The 21,203-nt window shown below is 40.5% G+C and overlaps 1 protein-coding gene across 17 annotated transcripts in view; it reads left to right on the plus strand.

Annotated features, from left to right (window-relative positions):
* The window catches only part of DCAF1 (DDB1 and CUL4 associated factor 1), a 54,715-nt gene that overhangs the window by 18,455 nt on the left and 15,057 nt on the right, over positions 1-21,203 (plus strand). For 6 of the 17 annotated variants that reach the window (XR_005930944.1, XM_041118693.1, XM_041118696.1 and 3 more), the window contains exons 10-23: positions 2,365-2,544; positions 4,054-4,263; positions 5,429-5,598; positions 7,363-7,487; positions 8,602-9,862; positions 10,777-10,975; positions 11,661-11,743; positions 12,683-12,767; positions 14,209-14,442; positions 14,984-15,077; positions 15,549-15,653; positions 16,498-16,571; positions 17,790-17,894; positions 18,712-18,744. Coding sequence is in view for 10 of the 17 variants with exons in the window: in XM_041118693.1 (XP_040974627.1) it covers positions 2,365-2,544; positions 4,054-4,263; positions 5,429-5,598; positions 7,363-7,487; positions 8,602-9,862; positions 10,777-10,975; positions 11,661-11,743; positions 12,683-12,767; positions 14,209-14,442; positions 14,984-15,077; positions 15,549-15,653; positions 16,498-16,571; positions 17,790-17,894; positions 18,712-18,744 (2,958 nt within the window). In the remaining 7 variants the exon portion in view is untranslated. Of the gene's footprint in view, positions 1-2,364; positions 2,545-4,053; positions 4,264-5,428; positions 5,599-7,362; positions 7,488-8,601; positions 9,863-10,776; positions 10,976-11,660; positions 11,744-12,682; positions 12,768-14,208; positions 14,443-14,983; positions 15,078-15,548; positions 15,654-16,497; positions 16,572-17,789; positions 17,895-18,426; positions 18,565-18,604; positions 18,745-21,203 lie in introns of those variants that run through there. The other 11 variants (XR_003927728.2, XR_005930946.1, XM_030043909.2 and 8 more) reach the window with 5 other exon arrangements.

The following is a 21,203-nucleotide window of genomic DNA, read 5'->3' on the forward strand; positions in this document are numbered from 1 at the left end:
GTATTTCAGTTCCTAGGGAATTAACTGAAGACCTCTGTCTTGTCGACATTGTCTCAATACTTTCATCACCCTTTTCGTCCCAGTATTCCCTCTTTCCCCTCAAAAAAAAAAAACAAAAAACGAAAAACTCCTCCATTTTTATTTGTCTTGCCTTTCCTGTCTGTTCCAATGGACTCCTATACCTGAGACTGTTTTTTCCATGCACAGTCCCAGTGTGGATAGCTTCAGTGTTACACAGTACCTCAGTCAGATTCCAGACAGCAGCGCAACTTCTGTGGTGGTGTTAGCGTGCAGCAGACCACCAATGCAGGTCTGGTCTGCATTGTTCAGAAAATCAAATTAAATGACACTAAGGGTTCTCAGTGGCCTGAGCTTATAAATGTTAAAACAGCTGATAATGAAGGTAAAGTTCCTCACCTCATATTTTAACATAGAAAAAGAATTCTTAAAATAAATCCTGCTCTCAGTTCAGTGGTGTTCCTCCAGCAAGCATCCCTGCAGACAGGTTGATATGGCAGTCCACCCTTAAGCTTCAGTTTCCCAGGTACTTTAAACAGTGATTCTATTTCCTTTTTTATTTTTTGTACTGGCAGCAGCATGTGTATGCTGAGCCAGATCTATGAACTGATCCAGTTTATTCTAAAGTTGCTACCATGCCAAAAAAAAAAAAAAAAAAAAAAGAACTTTCAGCTTATGAGCATTAGTACTGATGTATGGGAGCATACTGCTCTAAGATTCATTCAAAGCAACTGCAAAATTGTAGCCTTAAGCCTTCCAACTCTGCTCTGGTTTGAGTGATGGCTTTTGTTTTCTGGCCTGTCCCTGGCATTGTCATTTTTTTTTTTTTTTTTTTTTTCCCCAGCTGCAAGTGGAAGCAGTTAAACTAGTAACTGTACATTTCTGCTTATTCTTTCCTAGTTTTTGATGCTGTCTGAATGTGTGTTGTGATTTAACATGCTTAACACTCCTGAGCACATAGAGGCTGGACTGGTAGTGGTTGTTTAAGGCCATATCTGTATGGATTCTGCTGGCATTTGTGTTCTGCAGGCATTTGTATGAGCAAGTTCAAAAACCTTTTGGTAATCATGGTTGATCAGGGCTGCCTGTACCCTGTATTACATCTCCCTTATGAGGGCAAGAAAGGTGAAATGGGAGCAATGCTCCCTGCACTTCTTTTTACCCATTATGTCAGAAGGATGGACCCTGGCTGCATATGACCTGCTTTGGTGTTTCTCTGAACTTGGTTATGAGAAAGTTCTGTACACTCCCTTTTTTCCTTCTTTTTTTTTTTTTTTTTCCCCCCCCCCCCCCCCCCCCCCCCCCCCGATTCCACTTGCTGCTTGCATGGTTGTTCAACAGGAAAACCAAAAGCCATGGCAGGGTGCTGCATGAGGATTCCTTCAGCTTGACATCCTCAGGCCATGTTATAAAACCATGCAGCTGTTTTGTAGTGACATTATCTCATCTGCCAGATGTTATCCCCAATATCTACAGATACCAGGTAGAGCAGGTCTGTGGTACATTCCTCTCTTGTGTTTGGATTTCAGAGGAAGCCAGTTTCAAGGGGCAGTCCTTTGTCACTTAGTAAATGCCAAGCCTCAGGTCTTGGGGTGGAAGCAAGGCTGGAGCTGGTAGCAATGTATTCTCTGAGTATGTCTAACATTAGCAGAGAAGAGAGAAATCTGCTAACTTGGCACATAGCAGCTGGTGCCAGTGCTTCAGCTTTCTGTGCTATTCCTCTTGGCGCTGACCCTAGTAGAGGGTTCTGAGTTCCTCATCGTTAGAAGCTAACAAATGCATGCAACAGTGCAGTTCTGAGAACATGGTCTACGTGTCTCAGAGGCAGGGTCTGAGAAAAGAAAAAGACCAGCTCGGTTGTCTGTTTCCAGAGAAAGTCAAGCTTTAGATTTGCATTTAATGATCCTTGCAATTCCCCTAGACTTAGTGCTACCAGAGTTTGCTAGAACTTCAACATAGCATATGATACTGTTATACTGAGAAGAATTTTTGTTTCTTCAGTGGAAACTTCTCCTCCTTCTCTGCCTCTAGCGAAGCATTCTTCGGATAGCTTGAAGTGGTATGGAGAAGGACTCTCTGGACTTATAGTACACTAAGGCTGCTGTATTGTGTTTGTCTGGGAATGGACCAATTGCTAGTCCTACATTGCCACGTCATAGCCTTTATTAGTCTCACAGGTCTGGAAATGGGACTTTTTATGTCATGTCTCAGATGTCCCAAGTCAAGCTGGGAGTAATTGATATTTGTCCTCTGTCTGTTTGCCCCTCAAAGAACCCTCATTCTCCTTGGACAAATTCTCTTCAGCAATCTGTTTGAAGTCCTCAGGAATGTTCTTTTGCTTTCTAGGTGTGCATGCACCCCCATAATGTGCTTTCAGATGTAGTAAACTATACCTTATGGCTAATGGAGTGCTCCCATGCCTCGGGCTGCTGCCATGCTACCATGTTCTTCTCCATTTGCTTCTCCTTCCGTGCTGTCCTGGAGCTCTTTGACAGGCATGATGGCCTTCGACGCCTGGTTAACCTGGTAAGGCTTGTAGTTTTATGTGGTGAACAGGGTTTTAGTGCCATGTTTTGCACCCTTTACAGTGCAAATGTGGGGAGTTCTGTTCTTTGGTTTGGTTTTGCTTGGTTTTTTTTTTTCCTCCTCGGTTTCCAAGAGATGGAGAGGTGGGGTGAATTTTCTAAGCAACATACATGTGGATCCCTTTAACTTTATTATTTTTCTTCTAATTATTATTATGATTATTGTCCAGAGACTTGCTACACTTTGAGAGCTCTTTGATGCAACTCCTGGGTTAAGCAGTACTTACTCAAACAGCGGTGGCTTAGTGGTAGTTCAAATGTTTCTCACCATTCCACATACATGTGTGGTATTGTCATGCACCCTTTGGATGCAGATAAATCCAGCCTTGTTCTAGGAGAGGTACAACTGTGTGTGCGCTGTGGTATCCACAGTACCTTATGAGCACAAATTATACTGTTTATGTACAAAAGCTGGTACATCTGCATGGTATTGCTGTGCAGTCCTAATAGCGTGGGTTGTATCTAACTCAGGGACATCAGCACTGCGGGGTGTAAGCACACTTTGTGTTGTGTAATGTGCCTAATACTATTAGGCATTACAACACTGCCTCCAGATCTACATTGATGTAACTTCTGGATTTCTTTCTTCATAGATAGTGAAGGAGGGGGAATGGCTCTTTTTAGACTTATTATTTATCCATGCAGATAGCCTTTTCTGTTCAGACAGCTTTTGTCAGCTCTCAGAGAGTGTGCTTTTATGTCTTGTATAGCAAAGTAAGTTTGTCTGGGTTTAGTACAAGTGCAGCTGAGAATTTGTTGTGATTTAACCCCAGCCAGCAATTAAGCACCGCGCAGCTGCTTGCTAACTCCACCCCCCGTCCTGCAGTGGGATGGGAGAGAGAATCAGGGTAAAAAAAAAACCAAACAAACCAAAACAAAAAAAACCCAAACCAAACCTAAAACTCATGGGTTGAGATAAAGACAGTTTAATAGGACAGAAAAGGAAGGGAAAATAATAATAATGATAATAGAATATACAAAACAAGTGAAGCACAATACAATTGCTCACCACCTGCTGACTGATGCCCAGCCAATTCCTGAGCTGTGGTGCCCCCCTGAGCCAACTCCCCCCAGTTTATATACTGGGCATGACATAATATGGTATGGAATAACCCTTTGGCTCGTTTGGGTCAGCTGTCCTGGCTATGCTCCCTCCCAGCTTCTTGTGCACTCCCAGGCTCCACTGACAGGGCAGTATGAAAAGCTGAAAAGTCCTTGACTTAGTATAAACACTGCTTAGCATAAACACTGCTTAGCAACAACTAAAATGTCAGTGTGTTATCAACGTTATTCTCACGCTAAATCCAAACCACAACACTATACCAGCTACTAAGAAGAAAATTAACTTTATTCCAGCTGAAACCACGACAGAATTGTAGGTGCTCTTTTTTCCTGAAGAGTGAGCTGATGAAACTTTTTTTTTTTCCCCCCACCCAACCTCTTTCTGAAGATAAGCACTCTTGAGATCTTAAACCTGGAAGACCAAGGAGCCCTCCTGAGTGATGATGAGATCTTTGCCAGTCGCCAGACTGGGAAACACACCTGCATGGCCTTGCGTAGATACTTTGAGGCTCACCTTGCTATCAAACTTGAACAGGTGAAGCAGTCACTCCAGCGTACTGAAGGAGGCATTCTGGTCCATCCACAGCCCCCCTACAAGGTGAGTAGCATGTTGTAAGCTTTTAACATGGTTGTTGCATTTTTCAAGTGAATCCAAGCTGCAGGAATATGTGGATGTCCTTTAAAGCTGGTGGAATAACTAGGCAGTATGCAGTTTATAGGGATAGGGATTTTTTTATTTGTACTTTTTTTCTACCTTGTGGAATGACACTGCTATAGAAAAATACAGAAGAGCCTTTGAGGTTCATCTGAATTACATTTGATTAAGGTTCCTGCTCATCTGCTGTGGTTCCCTTTCCATCTCTCAAAAACTTAAGTTAAAGGCAGGTTATTTTTGATACTCATGGGTTTTTCTATGCTTTTTATCTCTGAAAGAACAAAATCTGTAAAAGGTGCATAATGTTGAAAAACTTGGAAATGAGTTTGATTTAATAATGACAACTGAAATGTGTCTTTTGGACACCATAGTTTTTAGGAATGACCTGGGAGATTCTTATGTTGGCCAGGATTTTTTTTTCCCCTATTTCTCCCTGCAAAGTGATTTTTTTTTTTTTTTTTAATGAATTTTATGGCTGCTTGTTTTGAGGGAGTACATTCACCTGTGGTTTCTGGTTTAATTTGTGATTGTTTTCTAGAAGAGCTGAAATAAAAAACCCATTATGTTTTCTTTGCTTCTGCAAAACCCACTTATTTTCAGTAACTAAAGAAACGTGTATAAGCTGTTGCCTTCTTGTGTAATTTTAAAAAAAAGATTATTGAAAGGCAAGCTTGTTAGGAATTTCCTTTTTTTCTTTAGTAGGTTTTGTAGTCAGAACTTAGAAACTGTAAGCCTTTTTTAATATTTTAGCAGGAATTTATTTTGAATGATGGTCTAGTAACTACTAAATTAGTAGCTTAAAAGCAGAGGTGAATTTTAATTTAATGAAACTTTTCTTCCTCTTAAATTGGCCTAAGCCTTGTAGGACTGCAAAGAAACTTAAAGGATATTATTCTTAAGCGTGTTATTGTATATTATAGTGACAATTGCTGTGTTATTTTATAATTGGGGAATAAAACAGAAAGTAAATACTTAATCTGCAAGAGGCAGTGGTAGTCTACTCTTTGTAGATGCAGTTTTCAGTTAAATCCCAGCAGTGGGGGAGTGGATGTGCAAGTTTGTAACCCTTGTGATCTCTTTCTAATGCTTCCAACTCAATTCCCTGCAGGCCTGTTCGTATACACATGAGCAGATTGTAGAGATGATGGAGTTCCTGATAGAGTATGGTCCAGCACAGCTCTACTGGGAGCCAGCAGAAGTTTTTCTTAAATTGTCTTGTGTCCAACTCATGCTTCAGCTCATTTCCATAGCATGCAACTGGAAGACTTACTATGCAAGGTGGGCTGTTTGCTGTAGTACTGTATTTTATTGCAGTAAGTTGTGACTCTTGGGCAGGACATTATATTTCTAGATTTTCCACCTCTCTGATAGCATTTAAAACAGGCACATACTGGTTTGTGCTGTTATGGCCTGTGCTGTGGCTATGCAGTGCTTATGAAAGTTAACACCATGGAAAGTAGGACTGAAGTTTTGAGGTAGAGAGAGGGATGTCATGAGATTTCTGAAGAGCCTAAATGCCTCAGGACTTTGAATTCTGACAAATCAGCATCATAGTAGAGCTTAATCACAATTCTGTGCCACTTCCTATCTGTCTCAAAATTTGTTTACCTTTTTGTTAGAGAAAGGCTAGAAAACCTTCAAAGTAGAGGGTGAAATCAAGACATACCTTAACCCTGGAAAGAGGTGGAATGTCTGAATGAAGAGAGGATGCTGTCTGTCACTTTGATTTGTTGGTATTTGAAGTTTACTAAGCAGATGTAGCTGTGCAAAGGAGTTGTGTGAATATGCAACAAGCCAGCCTGTGAGAGAGGAAAAAGACTGAAGATTGTTACTGTGCATTGCTCAGGTCCACGTTCCTAGATGATACAGCACCAGCTGTTAAACTCAATGTGTTGGTAGAGGGACTCACCTTATGATGCCACTTTTAAGTTTCTCCTTTGTCTTGGCTGCAGACAAGCTGTGGGGGCATCATGATATTCTGTTATCTTTCTGTGGCACCTCTTCCCCCCACCTCCCTACCCCCAAAAAATGTGCAGCATCGTTACTGTTATAAAAGAAAGGGAACTGCCACCAGGCTCTGATAGAGTACCATTAGGATCCTGTCCCCAGTCCAAAAGGAGGATGGGTGCAAAGTTCCAGCCTCCGTTTTTCCTAGCAACCATCTGCTCCCCAGAGTGGAGCTGTAGTCCTCTCTAGAGATATGTTCACTGTTGAGTCACTGTCTGCTATAACTAGCTGTCATCAGCAGTATTCTTGTCACTAGGACTCCCTCCTCCTTATTTCTGCTGCCTGCAGGAGCTCCTTGCCTAACTTAACTTGAAAGCCTTTGAAATCTGTTTTGCTTCTGCAATTCCCTGCCTCCCTCTCTCTCAGGTTGCAGTCTCCTGGGTAGTTTCTGTTCTCATGTTTCTTACTCTCTGCAGCTGTTTCCTAATTGCTACCTGGGTTAACTCCTACCTTTCCGTACTGGGTTACAAACCTTCCCCACTTTTTTTTTTTTTCACTGTTCTGCTCTCCCACCTCTTGCTTAACGGCCCTTTTCATCTTCCACACACCTGTGTCTCTCTTCAACTGGTGCCTAAGTTGATGCCTTTTTCCCTATCATGGTTGTCTGTTTTACTGCTAAACAGTTTCCCTTCACTTCAGAAAAACTTCCTAGTTGACCGATGACAGAGTTAGGCAGCAGTGTTTCCCAACTAAGATGTAGAGTTAGATTAGATTTAGCAGCTTAATTTAGAATGCTTTTATGGATAAGTCATAACATTCCTATTTTTATAAATACAAAACTACAGTGCTTTTAGGAGCCTGTGGGCAGTGTGGGATAAATGTTGATGGACTGCAGGCAATGGTGTGCATGTGAGCACTACCTTCTGTGGAGAGCAGCCCTTGAAGAGCAGAACATTCTAAAATCAAAAGGCACCATCAAATACATCAGATGTGACTGATTTTCTCCTATTTGTTGGAGCAGAGTAGATTGAATACTATTTTATGTTATTGAAACAACTCTGTATGTACACAAGTTCTTCTGTTGTTGTCTTCCAGGAATGACACAGTACGGTATGCTTTGGATGTACTAGCTATCCTGACTGTGGTTCCTAAGATCCAGTTGCAGCTGGCAGAACCTGTGGATGTGTTAGATGAAGCTGGATCTACTGTTTCCACTGTGGGTAAGCTGAATGTGGTCCTGATGACTTACACAGTTATCAATTGTCTTCTACTACATGGTTTTTAGCTGGCTGTTTCTCACCTGCAGTAAGACAAGGCTTAAAGTAACTCATGTATTTAGAGTTACTGTAAAGGATGCAAATAAATGGGAGAGTAGACTGTGGTTAAAACTGTGTCATGATTAGCACTGTGGTTGGATTACAAATTTGAAGGCATGGTCTTTGACTTCCACTTGTTTTCAAGAGCTCATTAAATACAGATGGAGGCAAATCTACTTTTGTAATGGGACTATTACGTTCCCTCACTTTACCAGACATTTAGGTCTCCTGGGGATATGGCATTTGAGAATAGGGGAGAGGAACAATTATTGCTGTTTGAGTTATGCTTTAACTGGCTACCTGCAGATTCAGTATGCAAATTAATGAGATGAGCCTGGATCAGATCTGAGGCTTATGCATTAACTGGGACCTGACTTTTTTTTAAGAAAAGAAAAATAAAAGGTGGGCAGAGTACTAGATATAGACAAAAGACAATTTATTTTGCACAAAACCTTTCTCTAGACAAAATACCAATTCTTTCTTGAATACGGGTTTTGATCTTCTGAAGTAGACATGAAACTAACAGGACCTCTGTCTAGGGTGGGGGGGAACCAAACCCAAAGTTTCATTTTTGCCTGACTCCTTCTGGAAGCTGTGATATGATTTGTTTTTCTCCCTTCATAACATGGTCCCCTTCCTTCCTCTCTGTTTCCACTTTGTTAGTATTTATACAGGAGAGTTGCTTTCCGTAGTAAGAATCAGAGGCATGCCTGTGCATCTTTCTCTGTGCCAGATATCTCAGATTTTGCATTCCTGGGCCATGCCTGATTACCTTCTCAGAAAGATTGTTTGACTCCCTACCTACTGATGATGAAGTGGAGGAGCATCAGTGTGGGAAAAAATTTTGCCAGGGAGGTAGAAGAATATGTCTTACACTAGTTAGCAGAACTTCAGAAATTCCCAGAATGAGGAGAATTACCTATTTCCCTCTCATTTGTTGAAGACTCCCTTACTTGTCTGATGAACTGTGTAAGATACGTTTTAGAGTACTGAAGAAACTATTTCTTTCCCTCACTAGGTATTAGTATCATCCTTGGAGTTGCTGAGGGTGAATTTTTCATCCATGATGCTGAGATTCAGAAATCAGCCCTTCAGATCATCATCAATTGTGTATGTGGCCCAGACAATCGGATCTCCAGTATTGGCAAATTCATCTCTGGAACTCCTCGGCGAAAGCTTCCTCAGGCCCCCAAGAGCAGTGAGCACACGTTAGCTAAGATGTGGAATGTGGTACAGTCCAACAATGGCATCAAAGTGCTGCTGTCATTGCTCTCTATAAAGATGCCAATCACAGACGCAGATCAGATCCGAGCATTAGCCTGCAAAGCCTTGGTGGGGCTCTCACGGAGCAGTACTGTCCGGCAGATTATCAGCAAGCTTCCCCTCTTCAGCAGCTGTCAAATTCAGCAGCTGATGAAAGAACCAGTGCTTCAGGACAAGCGCAGCGAGCATGTGAAGTTCTGCAAATACGCTGCTGAGCTGATAGAGCGTGTCTCGGGGAAGCCATTGCTGATTGGCACAGACGTCTCTCTGGCTCGGTTGCAAAAAGCTGATGTGGTGGCCCAATCAAGGATCACGTTTCCTGAGAAGGAGCTGCTGCTCCTGATTCGGAACCATCTCATCTCTAAGGGCCTAGGAGAAACTGCATCTGTCCTCACTAAAGAGGCTGACCTACCCATGACTGCAGCATCTCATTCATCTGCCTTCACCCCTGTTGCGGCTGCTGCCTCTCCTGTGACCCTGCCTCGCACTCCTCGCATAGCTAACGGCATCTCAGCCCGTTTGAGTAGCCACGCTTCTGTAGGTTCCACTGCCGCCTCTGTCCATGCTCAGGCAAGGCCATCTGCATCCCAAGGTCCACTTGCCCTTCCAGGCCCTTCTTATGCCAGCAACTCTCCTCTGATTGGCAGGATTAGCTTTGTCAGGGAGAGGCCATCTCCCTGCAATGGCAGAAAAATCAGAGTGTTGCGACAAAAATCGGACCATGGCGCCTACAGCCAGAGCCCAGCTATCAAAAAGCAGCTGGACAGACACCTTCCTTCCCCACCCACGCTGGACAGTATAATCACAGAGTACCTTAGGGAGCAGCATGCCCGCTGCAAGAACCCTGTTGCCACCTGTCCCCCTTTCTCTCTCTTTACTCCCCACCAGTGTCCTGAGCCAAAACAGAGGCGCCAAGCGCCAACTAACTTTACCTCACGGCTGACCCGCAGGGCAGCCTTTCCGAAGTACGGAGGGGTGGATGGTGGCTGCTTTGATAGACACCTTATATTTAGCAGGTAAGGAAGAAAAATGTTTCTTGATCCCTCTCAGGATGTACTGTGCCAAAAAGCCTTACCTGGATTCAGGCTGTGCAGTCCCGCAGTGGAGTATCCTTGGAGAGAAAAGTGTTTTAATTCAGCAATAACAAGTGGGAGAACCTTGAAAAGCATTTTTAGAAGTTGTTCTGTTTCTCTTGTCCTTAGTACCAACCCTTCGTACATAAAGCACACTTTATTTTCAGTATCGTGTTAATTCATTACCAAGATTGACTAATGAAGCTCGTAGCTCTTTGTTCTCCTTTGGAAGGTAAGTATGTAACACTAGTTTTACATGAGAGTGTAGCATAGCCTCAAGGATGGTTGGCTGACAAACGCAAGACAGTGGAATCCATATTCTGCTCTTGCAGCTGAATCCGCAGCACCGCAAGTTGCTAGCCTTTTCATGTGGCCATTCTTTGCTGAGGTTAAATTGGAAGGTGATGTAAGGTTATAAAAATAAAGATGACACATAGATGAAAGCATCTTCACAGTGAAACCAGTATCACCTTGGGAAATTATGATGACAGGAGGTTATTTGGCTGATGTGCCATGCCTTCTTGTGTTGAGTGTTTCAGAGCTGTTAGAAAATTTTTTGCTAGCTGTCTGTATTTATCCAGGTGACAGCATTACAGGTTTTCCATCAATCCAACTTCGAAGACAGACTCCAGGTGCTTCTGCTTAATGATGTGCTTTAACAGAAGAACTTAATAGTGCAAAACAAACCCCAAAACATTGCAAACATTGTTGTAACATACTCACTTGAGCACTAGTCTTACAATTGACACTTAGTACCTACATGATTTTTAAGGACTGGATTTAATATCATCACACAGCATTTCAGTTTTGCTTTTCTTGTCTCTTTCGGGTGATGCTTGTATTTCTACCTTCTCTAGGTTCCGTCCAATTTCTGTGTTCAGGGAAGCAAATGAGGATGAGAGTGGCTTTACCTGTTGTGCGTTTTCTGCAAGAGAACGATTCTTAATGCTGGGTACTTGCACGGGGCAGTTGAAACTCTATAACGTATTCAGTGGACAGGAGGAGGCCAGTTACAACTGCCATAACTCTGCCATCACGCACCTTGAGCCATCCAGGGTAAGTAATCAAAGACCTGTTCCGAGTTTTAGAAGTTCTCACAGCCTAAGCCCTGGTATGTTTTGGGCCAGCCTGGATATGCAGATCTAAAATGACCTACTGGCTGGCCTACAATGCCTGTTATTAAAGTACTTGTAATAGTTACGTACTCCCTCTCTGTGAGTTCTACAATTACTTTTTTCTTCCCAAGATAATGGAGAAGATGCACAGTGGCTGTGTGCCTTCATAAGTAATGAATATATGTCTGGAAGTGGAAAAATGCTTAAGCTGAGTATGTATTTAAGATAAATGTGAGATAAGATATAAGAGTTTATATAACCTCCCTTTGTTGGAGAAAAATCTTTTGGGGGATGATTCTAGGAAGAAATAAAAGGTAACTGATTTATAAGCAGAATGAACTCCACTCACAGGGCATCAAAATTCAGGCATGGATTATCCTGATTTTATCTGCTGTTAACATCATAGATCGTTCCCATTGTTATCTGTAACGTTTTTCTTTGTCTGCCAAGGGCTCTTTATATTATACATAGTATTACATACCTAGACTTTATCCCCATAGTTTAGTAAGCACAAGATCTAATTCGTCTTGTAAGTGTAAGTTAAAGTGTACAGGTAAAATGCTAACCTCTGTTTTCCCTGGTATTCTTTTCACTTTGTCCCCCTCCGCTCCAATCTGGAAATACAGGATGGATCTTTATTGCTGACATCTGCTACGTGGAGCCAACCTCTGTCTGCATTGTGGGGAATGAAGTCTGTCTTTGATATGAAGTAGGTATACTCTGATCCAGCTGTGGTGTATGTTCCAGTTAGAAGAACCATTCAATATAGGCAGAAACCCTAAGAACAGACTCTATGAAAGAACAGTGTATCACAGCTCTCACAATGTCTCTTGTGAGAAAATAAAATATGCTGCCTTTCTTATGTTTATTATCTTCCCTATTTTATTGGGTACAGACAGCTTTGCCAAATTCTAACTACCTAAAGTCCTATTTAATGCAAGACAGATCAGTAAAATCACTGTTGTCCCTGAAGGCAAAGAAATATGTTTGGTTTTTTATTCTCATGTTTGTAAATTATCTTGACAATCTTTCTGTAGCCAGTTGCGGAATTTTACTAGCATGGTGATTTGCATGGTGAAATTTTCAGACTTTGATACAAGCTATTTCAGACCTGGATAAAGCTATTTAAAATTGATTTCAGTATTTACAATTGTTCCTTCCTGTAAAAAAATGGGTGGAAGGCTCTTCATTTTTAAAAGGTTCGACTGTTGTCTACCTTACTTGTAAGCAACAGTTTTGGTGTGACCTGTTTTAGGTCAGCTAGAGGGCATTCTTCAGATAAAAAGTTTAACATACCTCAGGCCTGCATGTGTATTTGAATGTTCATGATGCCATTCATTGCTCACTCCTCTAAACAGTGTTATCTTTATGGCAGACCTGTTTATGACAAATCTGTGAATTTGCTGCTTGTGGTTTTTCTCACTGGTCTGCTGTAAAGGCTGTGCCTGTAATAGATATTTTTCTGCAAATGTCAGTGGAGCATTTTAGCATTGTCGTGTGCCGTGGTCAGTGGTGAAGGAAAGTCTTTTCTACATTTTTAGTTTTCTGCATTGTTCAAACCTTTGCTAGAGGTGTCGGAATAGTCTTTGGTTCACACAGGCAGTTTGAATCTGCAGTTCTGTGACTTCTTTACTGATTCTATCTACAGGCATTCCTTCCCTGATGACCACTACGTGGAGTTCAGCAAGCACTCTCAGGATAGGGTCATTGGCACAAAAGGAGACATTGCCCATGTAAGTACCAGTAAAGGTCATGGTTGTGAAGCTGTGACAAGAATACAGTTCTTCACAGGACATCTATTAACAGATCTGGGTGCTACGATGCTCTGTGTAACTGATGTGCTAAGAGGCTTTAGAGGAGAACTTTGAAAGTGTCAGATAAATTTTCCCTGTGTCTAAGGATATAAACTTGACCATTCCAAACCAACTGTAGCACAAGCAGTGTGCAATGTGTATTGCCTCTGTGGTTAATATTCTGGGAAATTGTAGAACCTGCTTTGTTTTGCTCGTTTGAGAAAGATTGTGCAGGACTCCCCCCTGCCCCAAGTTGCCTCCTTTGCCTTATTTTTCAGTAATAGTAGTAAAAATAATAATAATAATAAAAGTTCCACTGTAGACAGTAGCTCAGTCAACAGCTGTGGGAAATGGCCTATTAAAAGTGTCCTCCTTTTTTGCTCCCCCAGATTTGCAGCTTGCTTTTGGGTAATTTAATTTCACCAATATATTTTCAGAGAAGTCTGTTCTAGTGTTTTGTATGAATACCTGCAAATTTGACAGATGCAGGCTTCAGACTGCTTCTGCTTCTTCTCAGTGCTAATTTGCATTCATTAGAGGCACTGTCTCTTTCGAAAGAGTATTTGCATAAAAAAAATGAAACATAACTTATTCAAATTATTTATGATTTTACTTATTGCTCTGATTTGTTTAAGGAAACTATCCATTCCTGCCCAGTTTTTAACTTGGATTTATCTGGAAGTCAGATCAATTTGTGTATTGTGTTTATCTGGTAAACAGATTTGTTTTCCCATTCCAGAGAATTTTTTCTTCTCTGTAAGTTTGAGTAAGAGCGAGGCTCTGAGGGATGTTACAGGTCAAATTTATCTGAGAAGACAGTCATAAACCCTTCATACTAGTTAAAGCCTTTTTATCTTTTTATCTTCCAACAGTTTGTTGGGGCAAAGCTCAGAAAGTTGCCTTTCTGTTTTAAATGCCAAGAGTTTTAACTCTTTTTTTTCTATAGTTTCTGGCTTTTTTTCCCCTCACTGTATGCTTTGGAGTTTTTATGTTTGTAAATACCATCTGCTCTGAAAGCAGTTCCATTTCTGAAACAGTTTCTGGCTAAGTGGTACCTTGTGACTGCAGCTTCACAGCCCACTTTTCATAATGGGGTTAGTTTCTTTGGAACTAATCCCGATTGTATTGAAATATATCGGTGAACCTGCAGTAAGCTTAAGTACTGGCCAAAACATGTTTTGAGACTTGGTTCCAGCTGTGAAAAACTATTAAAGGACTGGTAGGAAGGGTTATTTTTGGAGTGCTCTCACTTGAAATGGAAAAGCAAAATGGGAAATGGGGTGATTCTGGAAACAATCTAGAAGGGGGAACATGGGGTGATCTTAGGCACAGGTATATTACAAATTGTGACTAATCTTTCTTTTTCTTTTTAATCTAAAAGATCTATGATATTCAGACTGGCAACAAGCTATTGACTCTGTTTAACCCAGATCTTGCCAACAACTACAAGAAGAACTGTGCCACCTTTAACCCCACTGATGACCTTGTCCTAAATGATGGTGTCCTCTGGGATGTCAGATCGGCACAAGCCATCCACAAGTTTGACAAATTCAACATGACCATCAGTGGTGTTTTCCATCCCAATGGGCTAGAGGTCATAGTCAACACAGAAATTGTATCCTTTGGCCACTGTGGTAACTGATGTGCTGGGACCTAAAGAATTTGTATTGATAAACAAGTAGCTGTTTGCAGAAGTTGTATTAATGGTCTGCTGTGTTACAGGTTACATACGGTAAAAACAGTTTTAATCTGTGAATCAAGTAAGTAGGGACCATCAGACAGCTAGCTAATTTAAATCTAGATTCTGCCTCTGATATGGCCTAGAGGAAATACTTAACACACAGAGAGAACAAGAGAGATTTTCTTTTCTAATATAGTCTGTGGTACATCTGCTCGCTTCCCATCCCTTACCAAGATCAACTTTGAAGCTACTGCAGTAACCTCTCATGACTGGGAATGACAGTTTGAGTAAGTGCTTTTTCATTTTGAACACGTGGAAGGGATTGTGGTGCTAGAATCTGACTCTGGTTCTGTCATATTTGCAAGAGGGTGGCAATTAAGTTTCTTGAGCGCAATTAATCAGTTGTTTGCCATTGTGTTGAAAAGGAAATAGAAACTTTCAATTGTTTGTTGCTCCTTAGCCCGTATTTTTTCAGTGGGACCTCCGAACTTTCCATTTGTTACACACAGTACCTGCACTGGATCAGTGTCGTGTGGTCTTCAACTATACTGGCACAGTTATGTATGGAGGTAGGACTTCTCAGTCTTGTATTACTCCCCTTGGTCACCTCTGGTTTGAGATAAGTAGATGCTTGTTCAGTGAAATTGGAAGCTTCAGACAGCCTGTCTTAACTCCAGGCCTTACTGGCATGTGTGAACTGGAATTTTTTCAGGATGTTTATGCTACGTGTATTGCTGACAAAGATGGTTATCAGCAATATCACAACTCATCTGTGAGATGAAAAAATCAACCTATTGAAAAAGAAAATGAATATAATGGCAGATCTGATGATGCTGGAGAAAATAATTTTGTCCTCTGTATTAAGGTTCAATGATCTGCAGTATTAATAAAGGCAGCTCTGGAAGAGTAGATATTAAATGGGTCTTGCCAAGCTATTAAATAAAAAGAAAATTCACATCAGAGTCTGATTTGATCTTGAGTTGATCAATGATAGTGCCGAATGGAAGGTGGATTTGTGGAATAATCTTTCCTTGTATCAGCTATGTTGCAGGCAGATGACGAAGATGACCTTCTGGAGGAGAGAATGAGAAGTCCTTTTGGCTCTTCTTTCAGGACATTTAATGCAACTGATTATAAACCTATAGGTAAGAGTAGAAAAGGAGCAAATGGCTTGGTGTGGAGGTTTGAAGGTTTATTGAAAGTTATGCTTAGTAACATTAACTTTCTTCTCTCCTTTGCATGTGTGACAAAACAAATTCTGCTACAACCTGTTCTGATTGAAGCACGAGAGTTGGGTTTAACACTGAAATAGGTTCAAGTATCATATCCTGTTCAGTGTTTGATTGCCTTACCTGCTACTGTTCAGCAGTTCTGGCTTTATTTTCCTTTCCTCTTTCCAAGTAGGGCATAATCTGAGATAGTAGGTCATTTGGCCAAGATGTCATTGGTCTCATTTCAGGAAGGGCCTTTTTCTTTTTTTTTTTTCTTTTCCATTTTAATTTTGTTTTCCTTCTCCCAACAGCATTTCCCCATGCTGGTAGTTCAAAATGCTGTCAGTTTGGCCTCCAGCTTGCAAAGCTCCTGGAGCTGAGCTAATTGCTGCTATGCACATAAACAAATGTGGCTTTTGCTGTTGAAAGGAGACATGGCTCACAACTCAGTCCCTTGGTTGCCACCTGTCCTGAAAGATTATCTGTTGTTTACTGTGCTTAGAGAAGCTGATTGATAAATGTATTCTCAAGGGAGGAGGCACTGTGCAGAGCAGGTTAAGAACTTACCTGGCTTTTTTTTACGATAGTCACCAACATTTCTATTCTTTATTATGGGTTAAATAAGTTACAAATATTCATTTCACTTTTGTTTCAGATGTTGTTTCTTGTCCCAACATTTTCTTATCTGCTTTTAGACATATATTGTTAGATCTTTTCTTTCAGTGAGCATTAAGTAACATGCAGTTAACCACTGTGTGTGTTTTGTGATGTTTTCCAGCTACCATAGATGTAAAGCGGAATATCTTTGACTTGTGCACAGACAGCAAGGACTGCTATCTGGCTGTCATTGAGGTAACGGAGCTAAGAATAAACTCTGGTGTCTGTAGCTGTGGTTTGAGTGCAGTGCTTTTTGTTTCTTTTTGAAACCTTCAGAGGTGATGATTCTGGAGTTCCTACTGTTAAATTCATGTCCTAAGCAGCAGTGGTGTTTTGATGATGGGAAAGATGCTGTTGGTTTTTTGTTGTCCACCCACAGTAGTCTTGTTTTTCTGTCTCTGATTCCTTAAACTTCCAAACACATTTGCCTCTCTCTTTCAAACACTTCCCACTTTAAAACGTGCAGAGGTTTTCCTTCTCATAAGCATAGAGAGAAACGCATTTTTTTCCTATTTATAGCAATAATTTCCTATTAAAATTTGCACTGTATTGAATAACTGGGAAATGCAATCTTCCCCGGGCTTCCCATGGAGCTTTTCTGTGAATCACTCTTAATTGTTCATTTTTCACTTGTCTTCCTAGCAAAATCCCAGAAGCTAAGGATTTGAAGCAAAAATTACTGAGCGAAACTTCTGGTTTGTTAGGGGGGAAGTAAAATTAAACTAACGGGTCCAGTTCTTTGCCCTATAATATGTTGTCAGTACCCAGTTTCTTGAACCTGACTATGTAAGTGTATTGATTAATATAAAATCCTGTCGATTTAATACTCTGTAAACCACTGATCCTTACAGACCAAAAAAAGAGAGTCAAGAATTTGTAGTAGGGCAAGCTTCATGTTTAACTACTGAAGTTGGAGTTGTTAAGGTTGTGAGGCCAAGATATGAAAATTTTCTTTTATAGGAGTCATTGGAAATGTTACTTCAGGGCATGTGGCAGCAGTGGTTGCTGGGGTGTCAGATTGCTGTCTTCTGGAACTCTTGCTATATGACAGCTTTTAGCATTCTCTCAAGGCATATGGTTCAATGATGTGGTAGGGAGGCAAATTTGAAAAGAAGTGGTGTGCGGTTAGGTGAGAGCTAACCCAAAGCATGTTAAGGATATTCAGTAAAGGTTTTGTTAAGTCTACTAGTAAGAGTGAGCTTGTGGATGACAGAAGCAGTAAGTAGATGTTTGCATCACTCCTGGGCTGGTCTTTGAAACCAAAAAGACTTGGTTTTAGTGCTAATTGTACTGCTGCTAGTAAATGGGAGGGAAGGATTTTGGTGATGTTTCTGTGGTTGAGGTCAGATATAACACTGTCACTGCTGAGCTTAATTCCTGAGGCTAACTGCTGTGTGGGCATCTCCTCTTCAGAATCAAGGGAGCATGGATGCCATGAACATGGATACAGTTTGCAGACTGTATGAAGTGGGCAGGCAGCGTTTGGCAGAAGATGAAGAGGATGAAGAAGAAGATCAGGTGAGAAGTATAGCATTAACCTGGTTGTTCAAGACTAGCTGTTAGCCATCTACATGTGAGAGGCCACAGGTGTTCATTTATTACCCATAAAGTACAGATGCCTCATTTGGGCTCACCTAATGTGAAGTAGATCACTTCACTGTCAGTGTAAACTAAGACTATCTATGCAGAACCTGTGTGAACATTAACTTTGTGCACTGTAAACCAACATGACAATTTATAGTTTTATAGTTTATTTATTAATTTCCTTAAGTGTTTCGATCTTGATCAGAAGCTTTGCTGTTTGTTCTGCCTTTTTTTTTTTTTTTTTTTTTTAATATTTTGACACCCAGTAGAGACAGTAGTGTTGGAGGCTTTCCTTTTTTCAATTCCAAGTCTCATATTTGGGCATAACTTGTCACCAGTTTCTGAATGAGACACAACTTGTGACTAATGCAGTGAAACTGCACAGTATTTCTACACAGCAAAATGTTTTAAGAATTTTAAAGAAAGCTGTAGGTTTGCATTAGGATGTGTTGGTTTTCCTTCTCAGATCAGCCATTTGATCTCTGGCAACTTGACAAAAGAGCTAAGAACTGCAGTAAGTGTTCTTCAGGGTGCAGTTGGTAGAATACACAGTAGCACAGAATACTTACTACAGCACAATGAGAATTAAAGACAAATTTGTAGCTTTTTGGGTGTCGGGGGTTTTTTTTTTTTTTTTTTAACAGGCAAAGACGTTATGCTTCAATTCCCTAAAGATTTTAAGTGCATTATTCTCTGCTCTTTGGTGTCTGCATTCTAGTAAATCATATATTTGTATCTCCTGTGAGAAAAGCTGACTTCACCTTTTTCCAAAGAATGCCAGAAGGTAATATTTTGGTGGGATTTTTCCAGACTGTGTGGAAAGCTGGGTTTCTGATACCCTTTCTGTCTCTGAATCTTCCTGTTGCTAGGTTAAAACTTTTGCTTTATAGTTCAGAAGACTGGATAGCAGATCCCAGGAAAGTGTAATTTTCTTTTCAGTTAGTTGTTGTTATTACAATTTCAGTGTAATTCTGAAGATAAAGCAGTAGTTCTGTTTTGCGCACATAGTTTGCTGCCCTGTCCTTTAAACGTGCTACAAGGCTGCAGTTGAAGTCTGGCATTCTTATGAAATCATTGGTCACTGTTTCTATCCCTAGATTGGATGGATTTGGTTTAGGAACTTTTAGGATGGGTGAAGAGTAGAATTCCTTGGGAAGCAATAAAGCAGGGGGAAATTAGTGTTCCTTCCAAAGTGTTTCTACTTTCTAGCCATCCAGTGCTTGCCTCGGGGGCAATAGTTTCTATTTTTGTCTCTGCTTCCACTGTTTTTGTTCACATTCAATAAGCTTATTCACATTTTCTTTATAAAATCTCAAAAAGTAGCTTGTAGCAGAAACTGATTTTTGCATTGTACAATGATTAACTAGCAGCTATCAAGACACTGTTTCGCGATATCGCTGGTAAGTGTTGACTTAAGTGGAGATGTGTATTTGTATAAGAGGATGCAGTCTGAATGCTGTTGATTCCAGACTGTAACACTAGGTACCAAGCAGAGATAAGGTATCTCTCATCTGTCAGATGTGACTGGGGACGCTTCCTGTCTTACAAATGGAGGTGGCCCCAGGCAGAATTTAAGTATGTTAAAAGCTTTTCTGTAAAGTTTATGGAGTATTCAAACAAAGCTGCTCTGGAATCGATTTGCAAGCTAAGAGTGACTAGTTGATATTGCATAATTGCTGCTTTTTATGGTCTTCATTTCTGGGGTGTATAGATGTTTCCTAGACAGTGATTTCTAGGGATGGTTATAGTCAAGTTTCTTTAGTAAGAGAGATTTGATTTTAATAAAAACAGCACTTATGAACCCAAATTCAATTCAATCTGTATATATTTAGCAAAACATAAACTAAACCCCTTGTTCTCTGTCCTGTAGCTGTTCATTGCTGGTCCTCCAGGTTTGTTCTAGTCTTAGGCTTACAAAATACAGCTTTTCTCTCATAGAGACATCCAGCTAGAACTGAGCTAGAATGAGTAGCGGTTTTCCAGAGTAAAGGCAGAATCCCTCTGGCACACTTGTACCTTAAAGCCAATAAGAGTAATTTGTTTCCTGATGAACAGGAGTTTTCTGTGTATACATATGCTCTCACATATGTAGGTGTTTACTACTTGCCTAGTTAGTTTCTGTGATTTAGGCTTTGAAAAATTGGAAATAAACTTTCAAACTTGTTGGGATTTCTCACAGGTATTCTAAAACACCTTCTGGCTAAAAGAAGATGCTTTCTGATCTTTTTCATGAAAGTGGTTTGGGGGGAAATCCATGTAAATCAACATTAATCTGATATCTCTTTGGTCAAGATTTTTATAATCTGGTCCCTGTATCTTCACACCTTGACTTTATACATACACATATTTTTGTATATGATCTACATGGGTCCACGAGTACAGGTTTTTTTGCCTGTACAGGAACTAATGAGTACTCAAATACAAGCATGTTTGATGGGCAAGCCTTGCTTGGAAGTCATGTGATGCAGAATAAAATTGTTTTAAAAATTGTGCTTGAGACAAGTTAAGAACTGTGGAGAAAAACATCTGCCTGACATTTTTTACTTTAAATTTTGATGCCTCATGATGTCAGTTTTGACAAGTGTCAACTGATAGCTCTGTGACAGATTTCTGAAAAGCAAAAGACTTAGAGTCTGTAAAATGAACCTAGCAGGGGTATTTGGCCTATAGATATCTTTCAATTCCTTCTCTCATTTAAGCGATGAAACAAAACAACTATATTGCTCCCCCTTTCTCAAACCAAATCTTGTAAAATCAACTGATCTGTTAAATAAATTAGCCTCAAATTAAATGATCAGCTGACTTAGCTGGCTTGTGCGTGGTACTGCTGCAGTAAATATTTACGGTTCTGTTTGAAATACTTCAGAATAGCACCACTGTAGCTGGGTTCTTCCTTGGCTGTTATACTAGCCTTTCATATGAGATCTCTGGAAAGCTGCCTTTTCCTAGTTACGGCTAGTAATCCAGAGTTGTCAAGCCTTGCTAAACAGAACAAACGCTAAATGGATATTGATACTCTGTCGTCTGTACTTACTATGGTAAATGAGGGAAAGTGAAGATGTAACACATTTAGCAAGAGCCCATTTGTGAGCTTTTTTGTTGGATGTTTTACTCCAAAAATACTAGTCTTTCTGCCTTGAACTTTCATGAGGGTTTTGTGTATTATTTCACTGTTGGGTGAGTATCTAAATGGGTCCATCAGTGACTGACAGTCTCACTCACAAATGTTTGCAAAACTACGTT

This window comes from Aquila chrysaetos, chromosome 20 (genome assembly GCF_900496995.4).
Source record: "Aquila chrysaetos chrysaetos chromosome 20, bAquChr1.4, whole genome shotgun sequence".
Taxonomy (NCBI): Eukaryota; Metazoa; Chordata; class Aves; order Accipitriformes; family Accipitridae; genus Aquila; species Aquila chrysaetos.